This window comes from Palaemon carinicauda, chromosome 35 (assembly GCF_036898095.1).
Source record: "Palaemon carinicauda isolate YSFRI2023 chromosome 35, ASM3689809v2, whole genome shotgun sequence".
In the NCBI taxonomy this organism is placed as follows: domain Eukaryota; kingdom Metazoa; phylum Arthropoda; class Malacostraca; order Decapoda; family Palaemonidae; genus Palaemon; species Palaemon carinicauda.
This window is the reverse complement of record NC_090759.1, coordinates 66,120,120-66,136,139: the sequence shown is the minus strand read 5'-3', so window position 1 is coordinate 66,136,139 and position 16,020 is coordinate 66,120,120. Positions and strand designations below refer to the sequence as shown.

General features: G+C 37.3%; 1 protein-coding gene across 3 annotated transcripts in view; it reads left to right on the top strand.

The window, feature by feature from the left end:
• The window catches only part of LOC137627820 (zinc finger protein 26-like), a 142,787-nt gene that overhangs the window by 26,480 nt on the left and 100,287 nt on the right, over window positions 1–16,020 (top strand). The window contains exon 2 of one of the 3 annotated variants that reach the window (XM_068359194.1): window positions 3,020–6,399. The exons of the other annotated variants lie outside the window; for them this stretch is intronic. Within the exon in view, the coding sequence (XP_068215295.1) occupies window positions 3,029–4,327 (1,299 nt within the window). The 5' untranslated portion in view covers window positions 3,020–3,028 and the 3' untranslated portion in view covers window positions 4,328–6,399. Of the gene's footprint in view, window positions 1–3,019; window positions 6,400–16,020 lie in introns of those variants that run through there. 3 annotated transcript variants of the gene reach the window in all.

Genomic DNA, 16,020 nt, shown 5'->3' with positions numbered 1-16,020 from the left:
CACTTTTTGGAGACTGGATGCTTATAAAACTGAAATCTGTTATAGATTACTGCAATTTCTATTTGTAATATTTTTTTTTATAGGTGATTAGTGCATACTAGATTACATTTCAGCTATAATTGGCATTCTAACAGCTTATAGAATAGCTTTCACACCCCATTCAATTTGAGAAGAGTACTCATCATAATTTGTATTTGCACATGTAGTCTTGATTGCACATCACAATGTGCCTTGTCTAACATTGTCACTGGTGTTTGTAGTAGCACTCCTTCACTTCAGCAGTCTACCATATTTTTTTTCTTCTGAGCCATTAGTTTTCCATAAATGAAAAAAATGGAAAAAACAGTTCATTTCTCATAATTTAACAGCAGTATATGTGGACCTTTAATACAGTATTGTTATTATAACTGCAGTACTAAGATTATAAGCAAAACTGTCTCCCTCAGGAAAAAGAAAATTCGACAAGCCCAAGGGAATTATGGGAAAGGCAGTTCAATATGAAAATATAAACTGACAAGTAAAGAATAATTTATAAAAGAGAAGTAGCAAAATGCTGATAAATAACAATATTAACATTACAGTATATACAGAAAGAAAGACAGTACTGTTGGTTTTGAAAGCAGGAGACATCTTAATCCCAGACAGTGGAAGATCTTGATACAGTCTGCGACACTATCCAAGAGTATTATCGCCATTACAGTATGTTGTTAGTCGTCATAAGTCAAGCTACAACTCAAGAACACCGTAAGGCCCGAGCTCCCAAGGGGAAAGCTGTTGAGTACAGAAGTGAAGGATAAAGTAAACAAAAGCAATGAAAACTATAACAGTAATAGTATGAACAAATGATTATATAAATAAAGGAAATGAAGATAAAAGAAGATATGGAAAAGGCAGCCTCTTCATAAAACCCTTGGCAATACTAGCCCAATAGACCTTTTGAGAAAAACGAGAAGAGTAAATGGACAGGAAAGTGGTTGAGTGTGCACTCTCAAGCATGTGAACTCTTAACCCAATTCGATGGGATGTCATGGTTAAGAGGGCTATTGCACTATCAATGACTAGTTTGGTCTTCTCCTAGAAGAGTTGGTTACCATACCTAATGAGTTTTCTACTCCTATCATACACGCTAATTGCCACGGTATGGTTAAAGTAGCCACCCACTAGAGTGAATGTGTTTGGTGTCTTCAAATATGTAAGAAAGGAAGAATTTATACTGGACTTCTCTGGGTGTGATTGTGTGTGTAGGTAAAGAAGAGTGCTATATTTACAAAGGGATCCAACATTTAGCTTATCTGGTCAGTACTTGAAGGATTCTATAACTAGGGGTAGTATTTCAGGGGGTGGGTGGTACTTGACCAACTTACTACTAACTAGTGACAAGATTGTGATGGGGTAAAACATGTTGATTTTAATCTCAAATTAGATCTAATTTTTTTGGGTAGAAAGAACAAATAGTAGCATAAGGAAATTCCAAAAATGGAGAACAGATTGTCATTAAAACTTACACAGAACAACATTTAAAAATTACATGAAATGAGTTTGAATATAGATGGAAGAGCAGTCAAGATGTCAGCATTGGGAGAGAGATTTGATGGGTTTATATCTGATGAATTTTTGCTATGGAGGTGTTAGAGTTAGTCCATGTTGTTACTGTACAGTAATGTGCTTATAGTATTCAAAAGAAAATATCCTTTTGCTCTTGTGATATTGGAGGAAATGCTCAGATGTCTTAATGTAATAGAATTGTACATATAATTCTTGTCGTTATTAGTTGTATTAAATACTTGTAGTTTTAAAAATCCATTCTTTAGGTATTTTTGGTACAGTATTACCATTGTATTAGATTTTCTGGGAAATTTAATGTGTATTTTGAATGTTTATACACATTATTATTATATAGTATTGTTATGTATGTTTTAATTTTTGGATGCAGGGGTAAACATTTTGCTTAAGTAGTTAGATGCTTTGCATAACATTTTATGTAATACTTTACTCGAATTACATGTTTTCATTGTTGATTATATGAACTCTCTCTCTCTCTCTCTCTCTCTCTCTCTCTCTCTCTCTCTCTCTCTCTCTCTCTCTCTCTCTCTCTCTCTCTTAGTTTGTATTGTATAAACAGTATTTTAGCAAATTTCAAATTGCATCCTTTTCTAGCTGCTTAACAGCTTAAATGACCTTATATCATCTTGTGAAAAGTTAAAGTACATGTATGTAAATCAGTTTTGAGGCAGTTTTTATGGTGGCAGAGGAATTTATATAGTGTAACTATTTGGTATATTTATATTTTGCCAAAGAATACTTACCCCGTGTGCTACCTTGCATATGTCGGAACTTGTTAAAGGATACCGGTATAGACATAGTGAAATATATTTTGAGTTCTTTTTTCAAATGCACATACATTATATATATATATATATATATATGTATATATACATATACTGTGTATATATATATATATATATATATCTATATATAGGTATAAATATAAGTACCCAGTAGATATATATTACTTTTACTTCATCTATATTGATGTCAGTGAAAACAGTACAGTAAAGAAGCCAAAATTGTAGTGTTTAAAACCCATCTTAGCTTGTATTCCCAAGGGGATTTTATGAAGAAGATGACAGGTTTTGTAGGTGTTTTCGTATGCATTGTTATTTCCTGGTTCCAAATCTGCTAAAGTGTTACGTACTTCAACTTCACAAAACATTGAATGTGCAGTTATATTACATTATGTAGTAATACTGCATGCACACATTGTCTGAATATGTTGCATTGTGAAAAGGATAACTTAAGATTGCATGGGACAAAGTATTATGCTATTGGAGCCTAGCCAGCTGATCTCTCATGGGAGACCTGATTTTTGAGAGTAGCCATAAAGTGTATTGATTATTGATATGTCTAACTCATGATTATTTATGGCTGTACCACTGCTTAAGATAAAAGACTTTACTTTGGATAAAGTGATCAGGATTGAAAGTTGCTCAGAGTTTGAACAAACGTCTTCTTTTTTCAGGCTCAGAAGATGAGTGGAAAGACTGCAACAAGTTTACCCAATGAGGAAGTTTCACAGAATTCAGAGGCTGCCAATGTCGATAAAAGATTTGAATGCACTACCTGCAGAAAATATTATTCTTCAAAAAGCAGCTTGAAACTGCACATGGATGTGCACTATGGCATCAAGAGGTATAAGTGTGATAAGTGTGACAAGAGGTTCAGGCAAAAGTCCAATCTCAATACACATGCAAAGAAATGTATGGTAAATGACTGCGTCATTTGTAACTTGAACTTTTGGTCAAAGAAGGAGTTATACGCACACATGAAGACTCATAAAGGGGTCTCTTACGAATGCATATTATGTAGAAACAGTTTTCCAAGTCTTTCGCATCTCGATGCTCACACGGATACTCATATGGCAGAGTTGAAGCTTAATTGCCATGTCTGCAGTAAAGTTTTCTTGAATGGTGCCATGTTGCAAAAACACATGGAATCTCATGTTGACAAGGAATATGAATGCATGACTTGTGGTTTGACATTTTCTAGTGAAGTACGACTTAAATCTCACATTTTAGCACATGAAGAAGGAATAAAAAATTGTACTTTGTGTAACAGAAAGTTCTCCAATCAAGAGCGGTTTGAAAGACACATGGCTGAACATAGTAAAAAGACGAAGTATGTTTGCAAAATCTGTGGGAAAGGATGTGCTACTGGCACATACCTCGAAGATCACATGGATATACACGAAGGCATTAAAAGACACAAGTGTCCAATATGTCAGAGAAAGTTTCGTTTCAGAAGTGCCCTTTCAGTTCACATGAATGATCACAGTTCATCTTATGTAAAAAGGGATGTGAAGGTCAACAAGAGGAACTCCAATGATGAATCCAAGTCCCAAAATGAGAGTGATGTAGGGCCTGATGAAAACAATGATAGTGTTGACAGGGAGTCTGAAAGTGAAATGGGAGGAGGACAAGTTGGTGACAGTGTTACAGACAGTGTTACAAATTCAGAATCTAGCCATGAAAGCAGAAATGTGTGCAGTAGACAAGATGATGCTGATGGTTCAGGATTGCAAAACACTGTTTGTGTTTCAGAAAAGGGTAACAAAACTTTCCAGTGTCTGATTTGTAGAAAGTCCTTTTCATTGAAAGGTACTTTGAACCTTCATATGAAAATTCATGGTGAGAAAAGACATTTATGCCCATATTGCAATAAGAGATTTAGTTATAAGTGTAACCTTGCTTCCCATTTGAAGGTAGCCCATAAGGCTGTAAATACAGTCCCCAAATATTCTTCAGATAAAGTCTGTGAAACAGTGACTTAAATTCCTATGTTTGGGGGTTGCTCTTGATACATATTTAAAAAAACATGGTCACAAAACATTTGTGTTTTTATTTTTTGATAGAATAAGATTATGGTTATAGAAACAACAGATTTTAATATACTGTACAGTATTTTGTATACAGTATTTATGGTGTGGTGTAAGCGCATCTTCGTATTTGCCCTTAAAATAAGTAAAATAATGTAAGTAGTTTAATGAAAATGATAAAAGATAGTAATACTGTAGTAGATTGTAATTTCCTAGTCATTGGCACCCAGTTATTTTTTTTATTGAATATTGTTGTTTGGGATTATTTTTATATATAACTTAAGCTAATCCAAAGTGAACTAAATCATGATAATAATTAAGGGATGTAAAGCAGTAAAGTTCATATTAATGTAGTTAGTTTTGCTATGTATTCGGTGATTTTGATACCAGGATGGTAAACAAGTTTAGAAGTTTCATCTTAATAAGAATGTGTTCCTCTGAATTTATTGTTTAAAGTTTAAGCTCCAAATAAGTTACACAAAGAAACAAGTAGATTCCGTTGAAAATAGATAGGCCTGGGACAGTACAAAATTAATACTGATATTTACTGTTTGTATTTTGTATAGCTATGTCTCTTCTCAAAGGTCAGTTGATAATTGAGTGTAAATTTAGGTTCTTCCTTTCTGGTTACATGTTACAAAACCCCGTGACCTTTGTTATTGATTTTGGGAAATTAGTAGACAAATTTATCTTTTTAAGATATTTACATCTTGGGTAATGTCCCATGAGTTTTTATTTGTTTTTATTTTATTGTTTTTTTTTTTTTGTTAAACCAAAAGCAATTTTTTATTTTGTTTAAGAAGCCTTTGGGAAGAAGTGATAATTGTAAGAAAATATCTTGTATTAAATTGAATAATGGGAGCATTTTTTTGTGGTTTTTAATAATTCTGAAATAGTAAGGAATCTTTTTCCCTTGGGGAGTAACTGTTATAATTTCTTAATAATTTTGCCATGTTTAATAACAAGAGGTCAATTTTAATGCAAGATAAACAAATTATTCAAAATTATTCACCAGAGTACAGTTTTCAGTTTTTATATGTATACCATACTGTTCATGTTTTATATTATCAAATATTTAAGTTATTTTAAATTGAATTTCTATAAGTACAGTACTATGTTATAGTTATATCGATGTTCAGTACAGTAACCAGATATACAGCACTATTACCAGATGAATTTTAAATATATATATTGTATGCTATTTGCATCAATTCCATCTCCTGTATGTAGATCTGTGGTTGCTGAATCCTTTAATAGCCATCTTGCTAAAATTAATGCATGGTGTAAATTATGGGGGTGAAGTCTAATCTTAACAAAACTCAAAGCATGATTATAGGTAGGTCACCATCAAGATATTTCCAGTGACAATGTCTCTGTAACTGTACACAACTCATTTAAGTTACTCGATGTAGTTCTTACATGCAAATTACTTTTGATAGCACATTCGGTCTGTTTCGTCTTCAACTGTACAAAAAATTGGTTTATTGAGAAAATCAAATATTTTATTAGTTTATCTTGAAATGTTTTAATTCTTTCATTCTACCTTGTTTCAAGTATTGTTCTCCAGTCTGGTCTTCAGCGGCTGACTCCCATCTTGATTTGTTGAACAAAAGTTTGTGGTCTGTTGGATTCCTTGTGGTTATTAATCTCTTACACCATCATTCAGTTCTCTATGCATGTTGCATAAGATTTTTCATACAGTAATTCTGACCATCCATTGCATTCAGATCTTCCCAGATTGTACCATCCTATGAAGCATCCATAATCCCAAATACACACAAAAACTTGATGAATCAAGAAGAAAACTCCCAAAGCTATCAAACAAGATGGCGCTACCAGAAGGAATGGAGAAACAGCGAACATGTTTACAGTAACACACTGGGATCAGAGTTGTAAAGGCTCTCCCACTTATCCAATCTTATCCCACATCCTTCGAGACAAGGTTGACTCTATTCGGGGAAGGATAGCCGTGGGTTTTGTAAACATGTCCCTGTTATATACACGATTTCTCTCGCGATATTCGCTCCGTGGGTGTTGTAAACATGTCCCTGTTATATACACGATTTCTCTCGGGATATTCGCTCTGTGGGTTAGAACCCTGTTATACCTCTACAGGTAAAATTCTTTGGTATATCACTTGCAGGAAATAATTATCATTATTACTTGCTAAGCTACAACCCTAGTTGAAAAAGCAGGATGCTATAAGCCCAGGGGCTCCAACAGGGAAAGTAGCCCAGTGAGGAAAGGAAAGAAGGAAAAATTAAATATTTTAAGAAGAGTAACAACATTAAAATAAATATTTTCTATATAAACTATTAATACTTTAACAAAACAAGAGGAAGAGAAATTAGATAGAACAATGTGACCGAGTGTACCCTCAAGCAAGAGAACTCTAACCCATAACAGTGGAAGACCATGGTACAGAGGCTATGGCACTACCCAAGAATAGAGAACAATGGTTTGATTTTGGAGTTTCCTTCTCCTAGAAGAGTTGCTTACCTTAGCTAAAGAGTCTCTTCTACCCTTACCAAGAGGAAAGTAGCCACTGAACAATTACAGTGCAGTAGTTAACCCCTTGAACAAAGAAGAAGAATTGTTTGGTAATCTCAGTGTTGTCTGGTGTATGAGGACAGAGGAGAATCTGTAAAGAATAGGCCAGACTATTCGGTGCATGTGTAGGCAAAGGGAAAGAACCGTAACCAGAGAGAAGAATCCAATGTAGTACTGTTTGGCCAGTCAAAGGACCCCATAACTCTCTAGCAGTAGTATCTCAACGGACGGCTGGTGCCCTGGCCAATCTACTACCCAAATAGAAGCTGCCTAGAGGAACTTCCATCAGGGTGATATGGTTCAAGCCCAAAAATTGATTTTTCCTATGTCAAAATTAAACTGTCAAAACAAACTATGGTACTTAACATTGGAATGTGTGAAGATGGAGCTTCGGACATGACAAAATAAAGCCACGATAGATAAAAAAGACCGAGAGCACAACAAAACAATTCAACACTTTGTATTCCAAAAAGAAGGATGATGTTCAGATGGCGCTCGCGTCGTGGCGATGGTGGTTGGCTAGGACCTTTGTATCGGCCCATCCCTTTGACGAAGGAATTAACTAAATGGAAGACAACCTGTGAATAGTGGTTTTCACGCGCCTTTGCTTTATACACGACACCCAAAAGGTGCTCGCGCGAGGGTAGTAACCTCAGCATTCCATGCTTTTTTCTTTCTCTGGTATAATTGGAAGGTTTTATCAGAAAAGATATATAAGAAGGACTCTTTTCACCGGGCGCCACAGGTCTCTCCCCAGAAATAGATTTTTCCTTCGTCAAAATCCCTTTATAGTTCAGTACTGGTGTTAGATGTGCAGTTATATCTAACAATATTGCCTTTTCCATCATAAGGCTGAATAATACACAGTATTCTAGAAGATTTATTCCAGCTGTGATAAGATTTTGGAATGATAATCCTAATCTGGGAGTGGAATTTGTGGAATTTTAAAAGTTTAAACCCATCGCAAATACTTTTCTGTTGATCTGGTTGACATGTCTCTTTTCATACTTTATACATGAATGATCTCTTTTCATACTTTATACATGAATGATCTATTTTATGTTACTGATCTTAAGAATTTTTATATTTTGTATCTGCTACTTCTCTTATATAGTTTGTTTATGATTTCCTTTTTTTTTTCTTCACGGGGCTGATTTCCTTGTTGGAGCCCATGTGCTTTTAGCACCCTGCTTTGCCAACTAGGGTTATAGCTTGCCTAGAAAAAATTGTAATAATACTGCTATCTATGTGTGTGCATATATATGTATATATATATATATATATATATATGTGTGTGTGTGTGTGTATAGGGGCAATAGCTGTAGAGAACGACACCTCGTAGTAACGGGGATGTTGAGGAGGGAGAAGTCTAATTGGTAAGGGACCTCTGGTAGTCGTTTCACACGCCCCCAGTTTTATATATATGTATATATATATGTTATTTATATATATAATACACACATATATACATATATATATCATAAATATATATATATATATAAATATATAGTATATAGATATATATATATTATATATATATATATATATTATATATATATATATATATATATATATATATATATATATATATATATATATATATATATACACACACACACATATACATATATATATACAATATATATATATAAATATATATATATATATATATATATATATATATATATATATTATATACACCTATTTTAGATATATCAGTGAATAAAGTTTATTGTAGAGTACATTCATAGTAATGTTTTGTTACCAAAGATGCGCACATATACTGTAACGACCTGCAACTATAATATGCTGCTTGCGATTTACTGTAGTCTTCCAATAGGAATTAAGGAAATTTTGAAAGTTACGATTGTATACTGCCAAGATTCCTGGCTTCATGTCACTGGGAAAATGGGAAAAATCATATTGTGTTCCGGGTGTGTATCTGTCAGCTGATGTAGACAAAGATTTCAAATATAACCCTTTTACCCCCCAAAGGACGTACTGGTACGTTTCACAAAAGCCATCCCTTTACCCCCATGGACGTACCGGTACATCCTTGCAAATAAATGCAATAAAAATTAGTTTTTCATATTTTTTGATAATTTTTGAGAAAATTCAGTCATTTCCAAGAGAATGAGACCAACCTGACCTCTCTATGACAAAAATTAAGGCTGTTAGAGCAATTTAAAAAAAAATACTGCAGAATGTGCTGGGAAAAAATAACCCCCTGGGGGTGTAAGGGTTGGAAATTCCAAATACCCCGGGGTAAAAGGGTTAAGGTGCTTGGAATGTATTATGAGACGGGAGAGGAGCCGTATATTTGAAAAATAGTAGATATTCATGAAAGAAGACCAATATGTAGGTCCAGAAAATCATGAATAGTGCAGAGACGAAGACAGACTTTTGTGTAATTAAAAGAGATATTGCACAAGATAAGAGCCATTGGAAGGAATTTATTTCACATTAACATCTTTAATATATGCAAATGTGGGTTAGATGAATTATTCCTTAAGTTTATGATCAAACTAGGCCTGAATCAAATATAATACTCTATCAAGTTTATTATTATTTTTTTTCTGGTCAACTTTCAAAATCAGTCAGCGCTATGGTATTTTCATGCTCATGTGACATTGCCTTTAGTTTTTAAGCATAAAAATCTGTACCATATTTTTTATATATACTGTATATTGATTAGATTTAGATTCAAGATTTTAGTCTGAGTGAATTTTTGATAAATTTTCTCTGGTCCCATCATGCATGTAAAGAAGAGAGCTAGGAATTGGAAAAAAATTATTAATATTTCCTGAACGTGGGAATACACTTTAAACTCTTAGTTTTGTCCTATTTTATTTTTTATGCCTTTTTTTATGTTTTCTGCTTTAAACTATTTAATTTTTTTTTGGAATTGACACCTTTGTAAATTGCTGTTTTTTATGGGGTGTGAAGTTGTTTTAATCTTTCAATTTAAAAAAGCATAAATGCATATAGCCTAGAAATCTTCTGAAATATAGTTGAAAGACCATTTATAGCATAATTGCTAAGACTGACTCCTCTAGTTGTGATCTGTCCGGCCATTATTACTAAAAAACAATTTTATATATATTATTTATATTATATATATATATATATATATATATATATATATATATATATATATTATATATATATATATATATATATAAAATTATATTGTGTGTAATATCTAATTGTTGAACCTATGCATCTCAAAAAAATCTAACTAGACAAGATTCAATTCTTTCTATATTAAAAAGAGGTATAATTGGATGTTCCCACTTCTATTCATATTCCGGACAAAACTCTCATAAATAGCCACTTGTTACGGACTTAGCAGTCAACCTAATTTTAATGGCAGTGAATTAATATTAGTTTTGAAATAGAACCTGAATTCTAGTGAATTATGTTTATTAGAGCCAAACTCAACCCGTATCTTTCTTGCTTGCCATGCGGTGAAGTCAACTGTATAGTTCGGTTTTTGATTCAGAGGTGTAGATTTGAACCCTTGGCCTTTAGTAGAAGCAGTTATCCTATGTGAATTTTCCCTGGATCTTTATTCACAAGAAAGATGCGAGTGTAATTTTTGTTATTAACTGCGTATGGGGAATAGGTGTTTATAATTATCAGTGATTGTAATAGCTTAGGGAGCTATGAACTTAATACCTGTGGATATGAGGCACTACTAAGTGTGTATGTGTATATATACAGCACAGTATATATATACTGTATGTATATAATGTATGCATGTATGGTAAAAGTTCAATGGAAATAAAAATAATATTGCATTTTAAACAATAGCATTAAAAATTGATAATCCTTCCTTTCCTGTTTGAGTTGATCTCAGCAAAACCATGCAATGAATGTTATTCTCCGTGACGATTTATCCTACTCGCTATCTTCATTATCTCTGTCGCTGATGTTTTGGAATCGATCTGTCCTCATCATTGGTTTTTGTAGTTCATTTTTGTTGCTTTAGTTCAGAACCCTTTTATTCATGGTGTATCTCCTAAACTTACTTAATCTCGTTTTCATAAGAAATGGCTGGTCCTCCCCATTGATGAAGGGATTATCTAAATGGAAGACAGCCTGTGAATAGTGGTTTTCACACGCCCTTGTTAAATACACGACACCTACAAGGTGATCGCGCGAGGGTTGTAACCTTTGCATTCCATGCTTTTATCTTTCTCTAGTATATTTGGAAGATTTATATTAGAAAAGTGTAAAGAAGGACCCTTTTCCACCGGCCGTCACAGGCCGCCTCAGAAAAGCTCGTTTTCATAAGAAATGGCTGGTTAATGGAATTTTATAAGAAACTTATAATCCTCATCCCCTGTCTTTCCCATTTTGTGATAAACAATGTACAATGCTGTATCAGCCTCTTGCCAATTATCATAAGGAAGAATTTCTTTAGTATGAGAATGGAGGAAGGATTGTTTTCACCCCCTCCATGTTGTGCCAATTTTCTCATGTCAGATGTTGGCCTTTTATTGGAGATTTATGATATATATTTTGATCTTATTGAATTAAAATCAGTCTAGATTACTGTACATAAAATCAGAGAGAGGTTTTCTGAAGTCCAAAATATCGTAAAGTTTTTACACAAATTCAAACTACTATGTCAGCGTTTGCCGTGTTTCAAGTTTTCTGTCTCGTGTATTTTTGAGTTTGAGTTGGATCACATTGTTACCTTAACAATTCCTGCCCCTTTGACTGGAAATAACTGTGTAATATCTGTTATTATTAGTAATCACAGGCTAAGGCTCTTAATAGTCAGTCTATTATCGTATCTACATCGGGTAATTTATCTGATGGTCTTGAGACTTATATTGAATATGGTTAGAGAAAGAGAGATCCTAGTCCATCAGTGGGAGAGAATTTCAGGTCTTCTCTTTCTCTCCCTCTGTCTGTGAACAATGATTTTTCAATATTAAACTTACCCGATGATCATGTAGCTGTCAACTCTGTTGCCCGACAGAAATCTACGGTCGGGATACGCCAGCGATCGCTATACAGGTGGGGGTGTACACAACAGCGCCATCTGTGGTCAGGTACTCCAGTACTTCTTGTCAACAAGACCTCAATTTTTCCTCTGTCGTGCCACCGGCTAGACCTACTTGGATACGCTGTTGATTCTGGAGTTATTGTTCACGATTTGGTGATGTATTTGCTCTAGAGTTTAGCCTTCGCTATTCAGGAAGCTTTATCATTAGCTTAGCAAGTTTTTGGAATTAATTTGATTTAATTTTGGTGACGAAGAGAGTATGAACTCTCTTTCACTTTTAAATGGCCGACCCTTCCCTTAGACGGAAGTGTTGGTGTCGAAGAGAGTATAGACTCTCTTTCTTAATTTTGCTTAACAAAGTTATAGATTTATTTTTATATCTCTCCGCCTTTTATAGGCCTCTTCGATTAACTTCCTTTTATTATAAACTTATAAAAATTAATTTTTAGGTTTGTTTATATGCGACCTTTCCTAATAGTAGGCGGTCTTTTCTTGGAACCGAAGTTAATTAACATTGAGCCCGTCATATCGTTTTTGCCTGTTAAGATTTTATGCTATTTTAATTTTAATGTTTTTGAAAGAATTTCTTTGATAGTCTCGTACTGTTTTCAAAGTTGAACTAACGTTTTGTTTTGTCTCCGCAGTTGTTGACGTTCAGAACGTTCAACTTGCGCTCTATCGTTACGATAGAGAGAGAGTATTCACGGTTTCACGTTGCAGTAAGAGTAAACCGATTCTAGCGTTTTGTTCATTCTTTCTTAGCTTAAATGGTTTTAATTCTAATAAAGGAACTTTTTATTTGGGAAATCTTTCAGTTTTTTTTTTTTCCTTTAACAATAATATGTTTTAACGATATATATAATTGGGCTCATCTCTCAGGTTCTAAGTCAAGAGAGAGAGAGAGAGAGATAGAGATAGAGACGGAGGGAGAGAGAGGAGGATAAACGTTTCGTTCAAGCGGGTAACGTTGTTATCGTTTTTTGCTCTTCTCCCTAGTCTCTTTAGGGGAGAAGGTAAAACGTTTCTAGAGTTTTATTCTTGTTCCCAGGCTTTATGCGGTGAGAGATTTTAAACGTAGTTTATTTGATCTAGTGTTTAGTCTCTTTTCCAGCCACTGAATTCTTTATCTTTCATTTTGTTTTTCTGTTACATTGTAATACTGTTTTCGCAATTACTAACTTTTAATGAAGGATAGGATTGCGTGTTTCAGGTACTAACCACTTAAAGTTTCGAGTTCAGTGAAATAAGTGCAAACAGAAAATCAAAAGTGATAAAGTGATAAGCGCAAAGTGTTACAGTGTTGCGTTCGAGGGTTCGTCTGTTCGTGCCAGTTGTTCGCCTAGTCTGGGACCTCTTACAAGCTCCCAAGCCCAGGGGAGAAGTAATGTCGAAGGACTTATGGGTTCATCAGGCCTTGATCGACGAACAGACGTTTCCCTCCGTGGTTTCGGGTGTATCCACTCACGTAGCCGACGTGATCACCCCACCCACACAAAGACGAGAGAGCCCATTTATTCCTCGTCTGCGGAAGAGGTTTCTCGCAGAAACCATGGACCAAATCTTGCAGCTTTTAAGTGCAAGTCGGTCCCTTCCGCGCAAGTCCAACGGCCTAGGTGTAGCCACTGGGTCAGTTCGGACTTGCTGCAGTACGACAACTGCACACCTCCCAGAGAGGCAAGGTGGTACCGCAACAGGCAGTAACTCCGTCTGTTGCCGCACCAGCTGTTTTAGACCCTCAGTCTCAATGGACAGTACTCCGTTTGTTGTTGTCTTTCATAGACCCTAGTGGTCCATGCTGCAGACTATACAGTCTCAGCTTGCTCCTTCATACAAGAGTATCATGCTGGAAGGTTGACAATGCAGCCTGTTAACCTACAACCCGCCGAGGTTGTGCGCTCAGCAGATACTGCGGCTGCCTGCTCCCACCCTCCACCTGTGAGAGCTCCACCTCCGAGGCGCAGTCCACCCTGCCAGACGCATGTTCTTGCTGCGCCTCCTGCTTTCATGCGTGAGCTGCCGCATCGGGAGTTGCCGGGTTCCAGCACTATGCGGCAACCTCCTCAACCCATGAGGCAGGAGCCTCATGCTATGCGGCATCCTCCTCAACCCATGAGGCAGGAGCCTCATGCTATGCGGCAACCTCCTCAACCCATGAGGCAGGAGCCTCATTCTATGCGGCATCCTCCTCAACCCATGAGGCAGGAGCCTCATGCTATGAGGAGCCTCATGCTATGCGGCATCCTCCTCAACCCATGAGGCAGGAGCCTCATGCTATGCGGCATCCTCCTCAACCCATGAGGCAGGATCCTCATGCTATGCGGCATCCTCCTCAACCATGAGGCAGGAGCCTCATGCTATGAGGAGCCTCATGCTATGCGGCATCCTCCTCAACCCATGAGGCAGGAGCCTCATGCTATGCGGCAACCTCCTCAACCCATGAGGCAGGAGCCTCATGCTATGCGGCATCCTCCTCAACCCATGAGGCAGGAGCCTCATGCTATGAGGAGCCTCATGCTATGCGGCATCCTCCTCAACTCATGAGGCAGGAGCCTCATGCTATGCGGCAACCTCCTCAACCCATGAGGCAGGAGCCTCATGCTATGCGGCAACCTCCTCAACCCATGAGGCAGGAGCCTCATGCTATGCGGCATCCTCCTCAACCCATGCGGCATGAGCCTCATCCCATGCAGCATGAGCCTCATCCCATGCAGCATGAGCCTCATACCATGCAGCATGAGCCTCATCCCATGCAGCATGAGCCTCATCCCATGCAGCATAAGCCGCATGCCATGCAACATGCTCTGCATACCTTACAGCATGCTCTACATACAGCATGCTCTGCATACCTTACAACATGCTCTGCATACCGTACAGCATGCTCTGCATACCTTACCGCATGCTCCTCAATCACACATCTTTGGTTGTTGCCAATTCACAAGACTGTCAAGCAGTTTCATAACGTTGCCTTCTGGTCTGCTGCTTTTGCACCAGTGAAACCCTCACTGAGAGAACTTAGCTTTTCTCGGATATGGTTCCTGTAGATGAGAAAGTGCTATTCTCCCTCCTTCTGATATTCCCTTGAGGACTCTGTCATTTGGAGAGGAGCCTTAAGCTGCTTAGCCTCCTATGGACTTTTATTTAAGCATAACATGCTTCCAGGGAGGGTAATGGTTCCGCTTCAGTCGCTAACCCCGTCTGTTGCCACACCTGCTCCCATAGACCTTGAGCTTTGTTGCAAGACATGCAGTCCAAGCTTAGTCCTTATTAGAGGATTTTTGTTTACGGAGTCAGTGTGTCACTGGGAAGACGTTCAACAACCAGCAGAGGTGACTTGTTGTGACGCAGTGCGGCAACCTCAGCAACCCGATAAGGAGTTGTCTGTACTACCCAGACAGTCTAGACAGTTTCGGGTTGTCGCTGTACTTCCTCGCTTCCCCATGGTTGACAGTTCACAGACTGTGCAGCAGTACCATGATCTTGTGTCCGGCTCCGTCAGACGACTGGCTTTTAAGAGCTCCCACAAGTCGTCGCTGTCTGGAGAATCTCAGATGGACTATGGATCTGACCAAGGAACTGGGCCTCCTGGTCAATTTAGAGGAGTCCCAGCTCGTCCCATCCCAGACCATTGTCTACCTGGGTATGGAGCTTCAGAGTCGAGCTTTTCGAGCTTTTCCGTCGGCCCCAAGGATCTACCAAGCCCTAGAATGCATCCAGAGCATGCTGAGAAGGAACCGATGCTCAGTCAGGTAGTGGATGAGTCTAACAGGGACACTTTCATCGCTGGCCCTGTTCATCGAGTTAGGGAGACTCCACCTCCGCCCCCTTCAGTATCATCTAGCTGCTCACTGGATAAAGGACATGACGCTAGAGACGGTCTTAGTTCCTGTTTCCGAAGAGATGAGGTCTACTCTAACGTGGTGAAAGAACAGCTTTCTTCTCAAGGAAGGTCTACCTTTGGCTGTTCAGAAACCCGACCGCCGTCTCTTCTCGGACGCATCAGACACGGGCTGGGGTGCGACTTTGGACGGACAGGAATGCTCGGGAACATGGAATCAGGAGCAAAGGACACTTCACATCAATT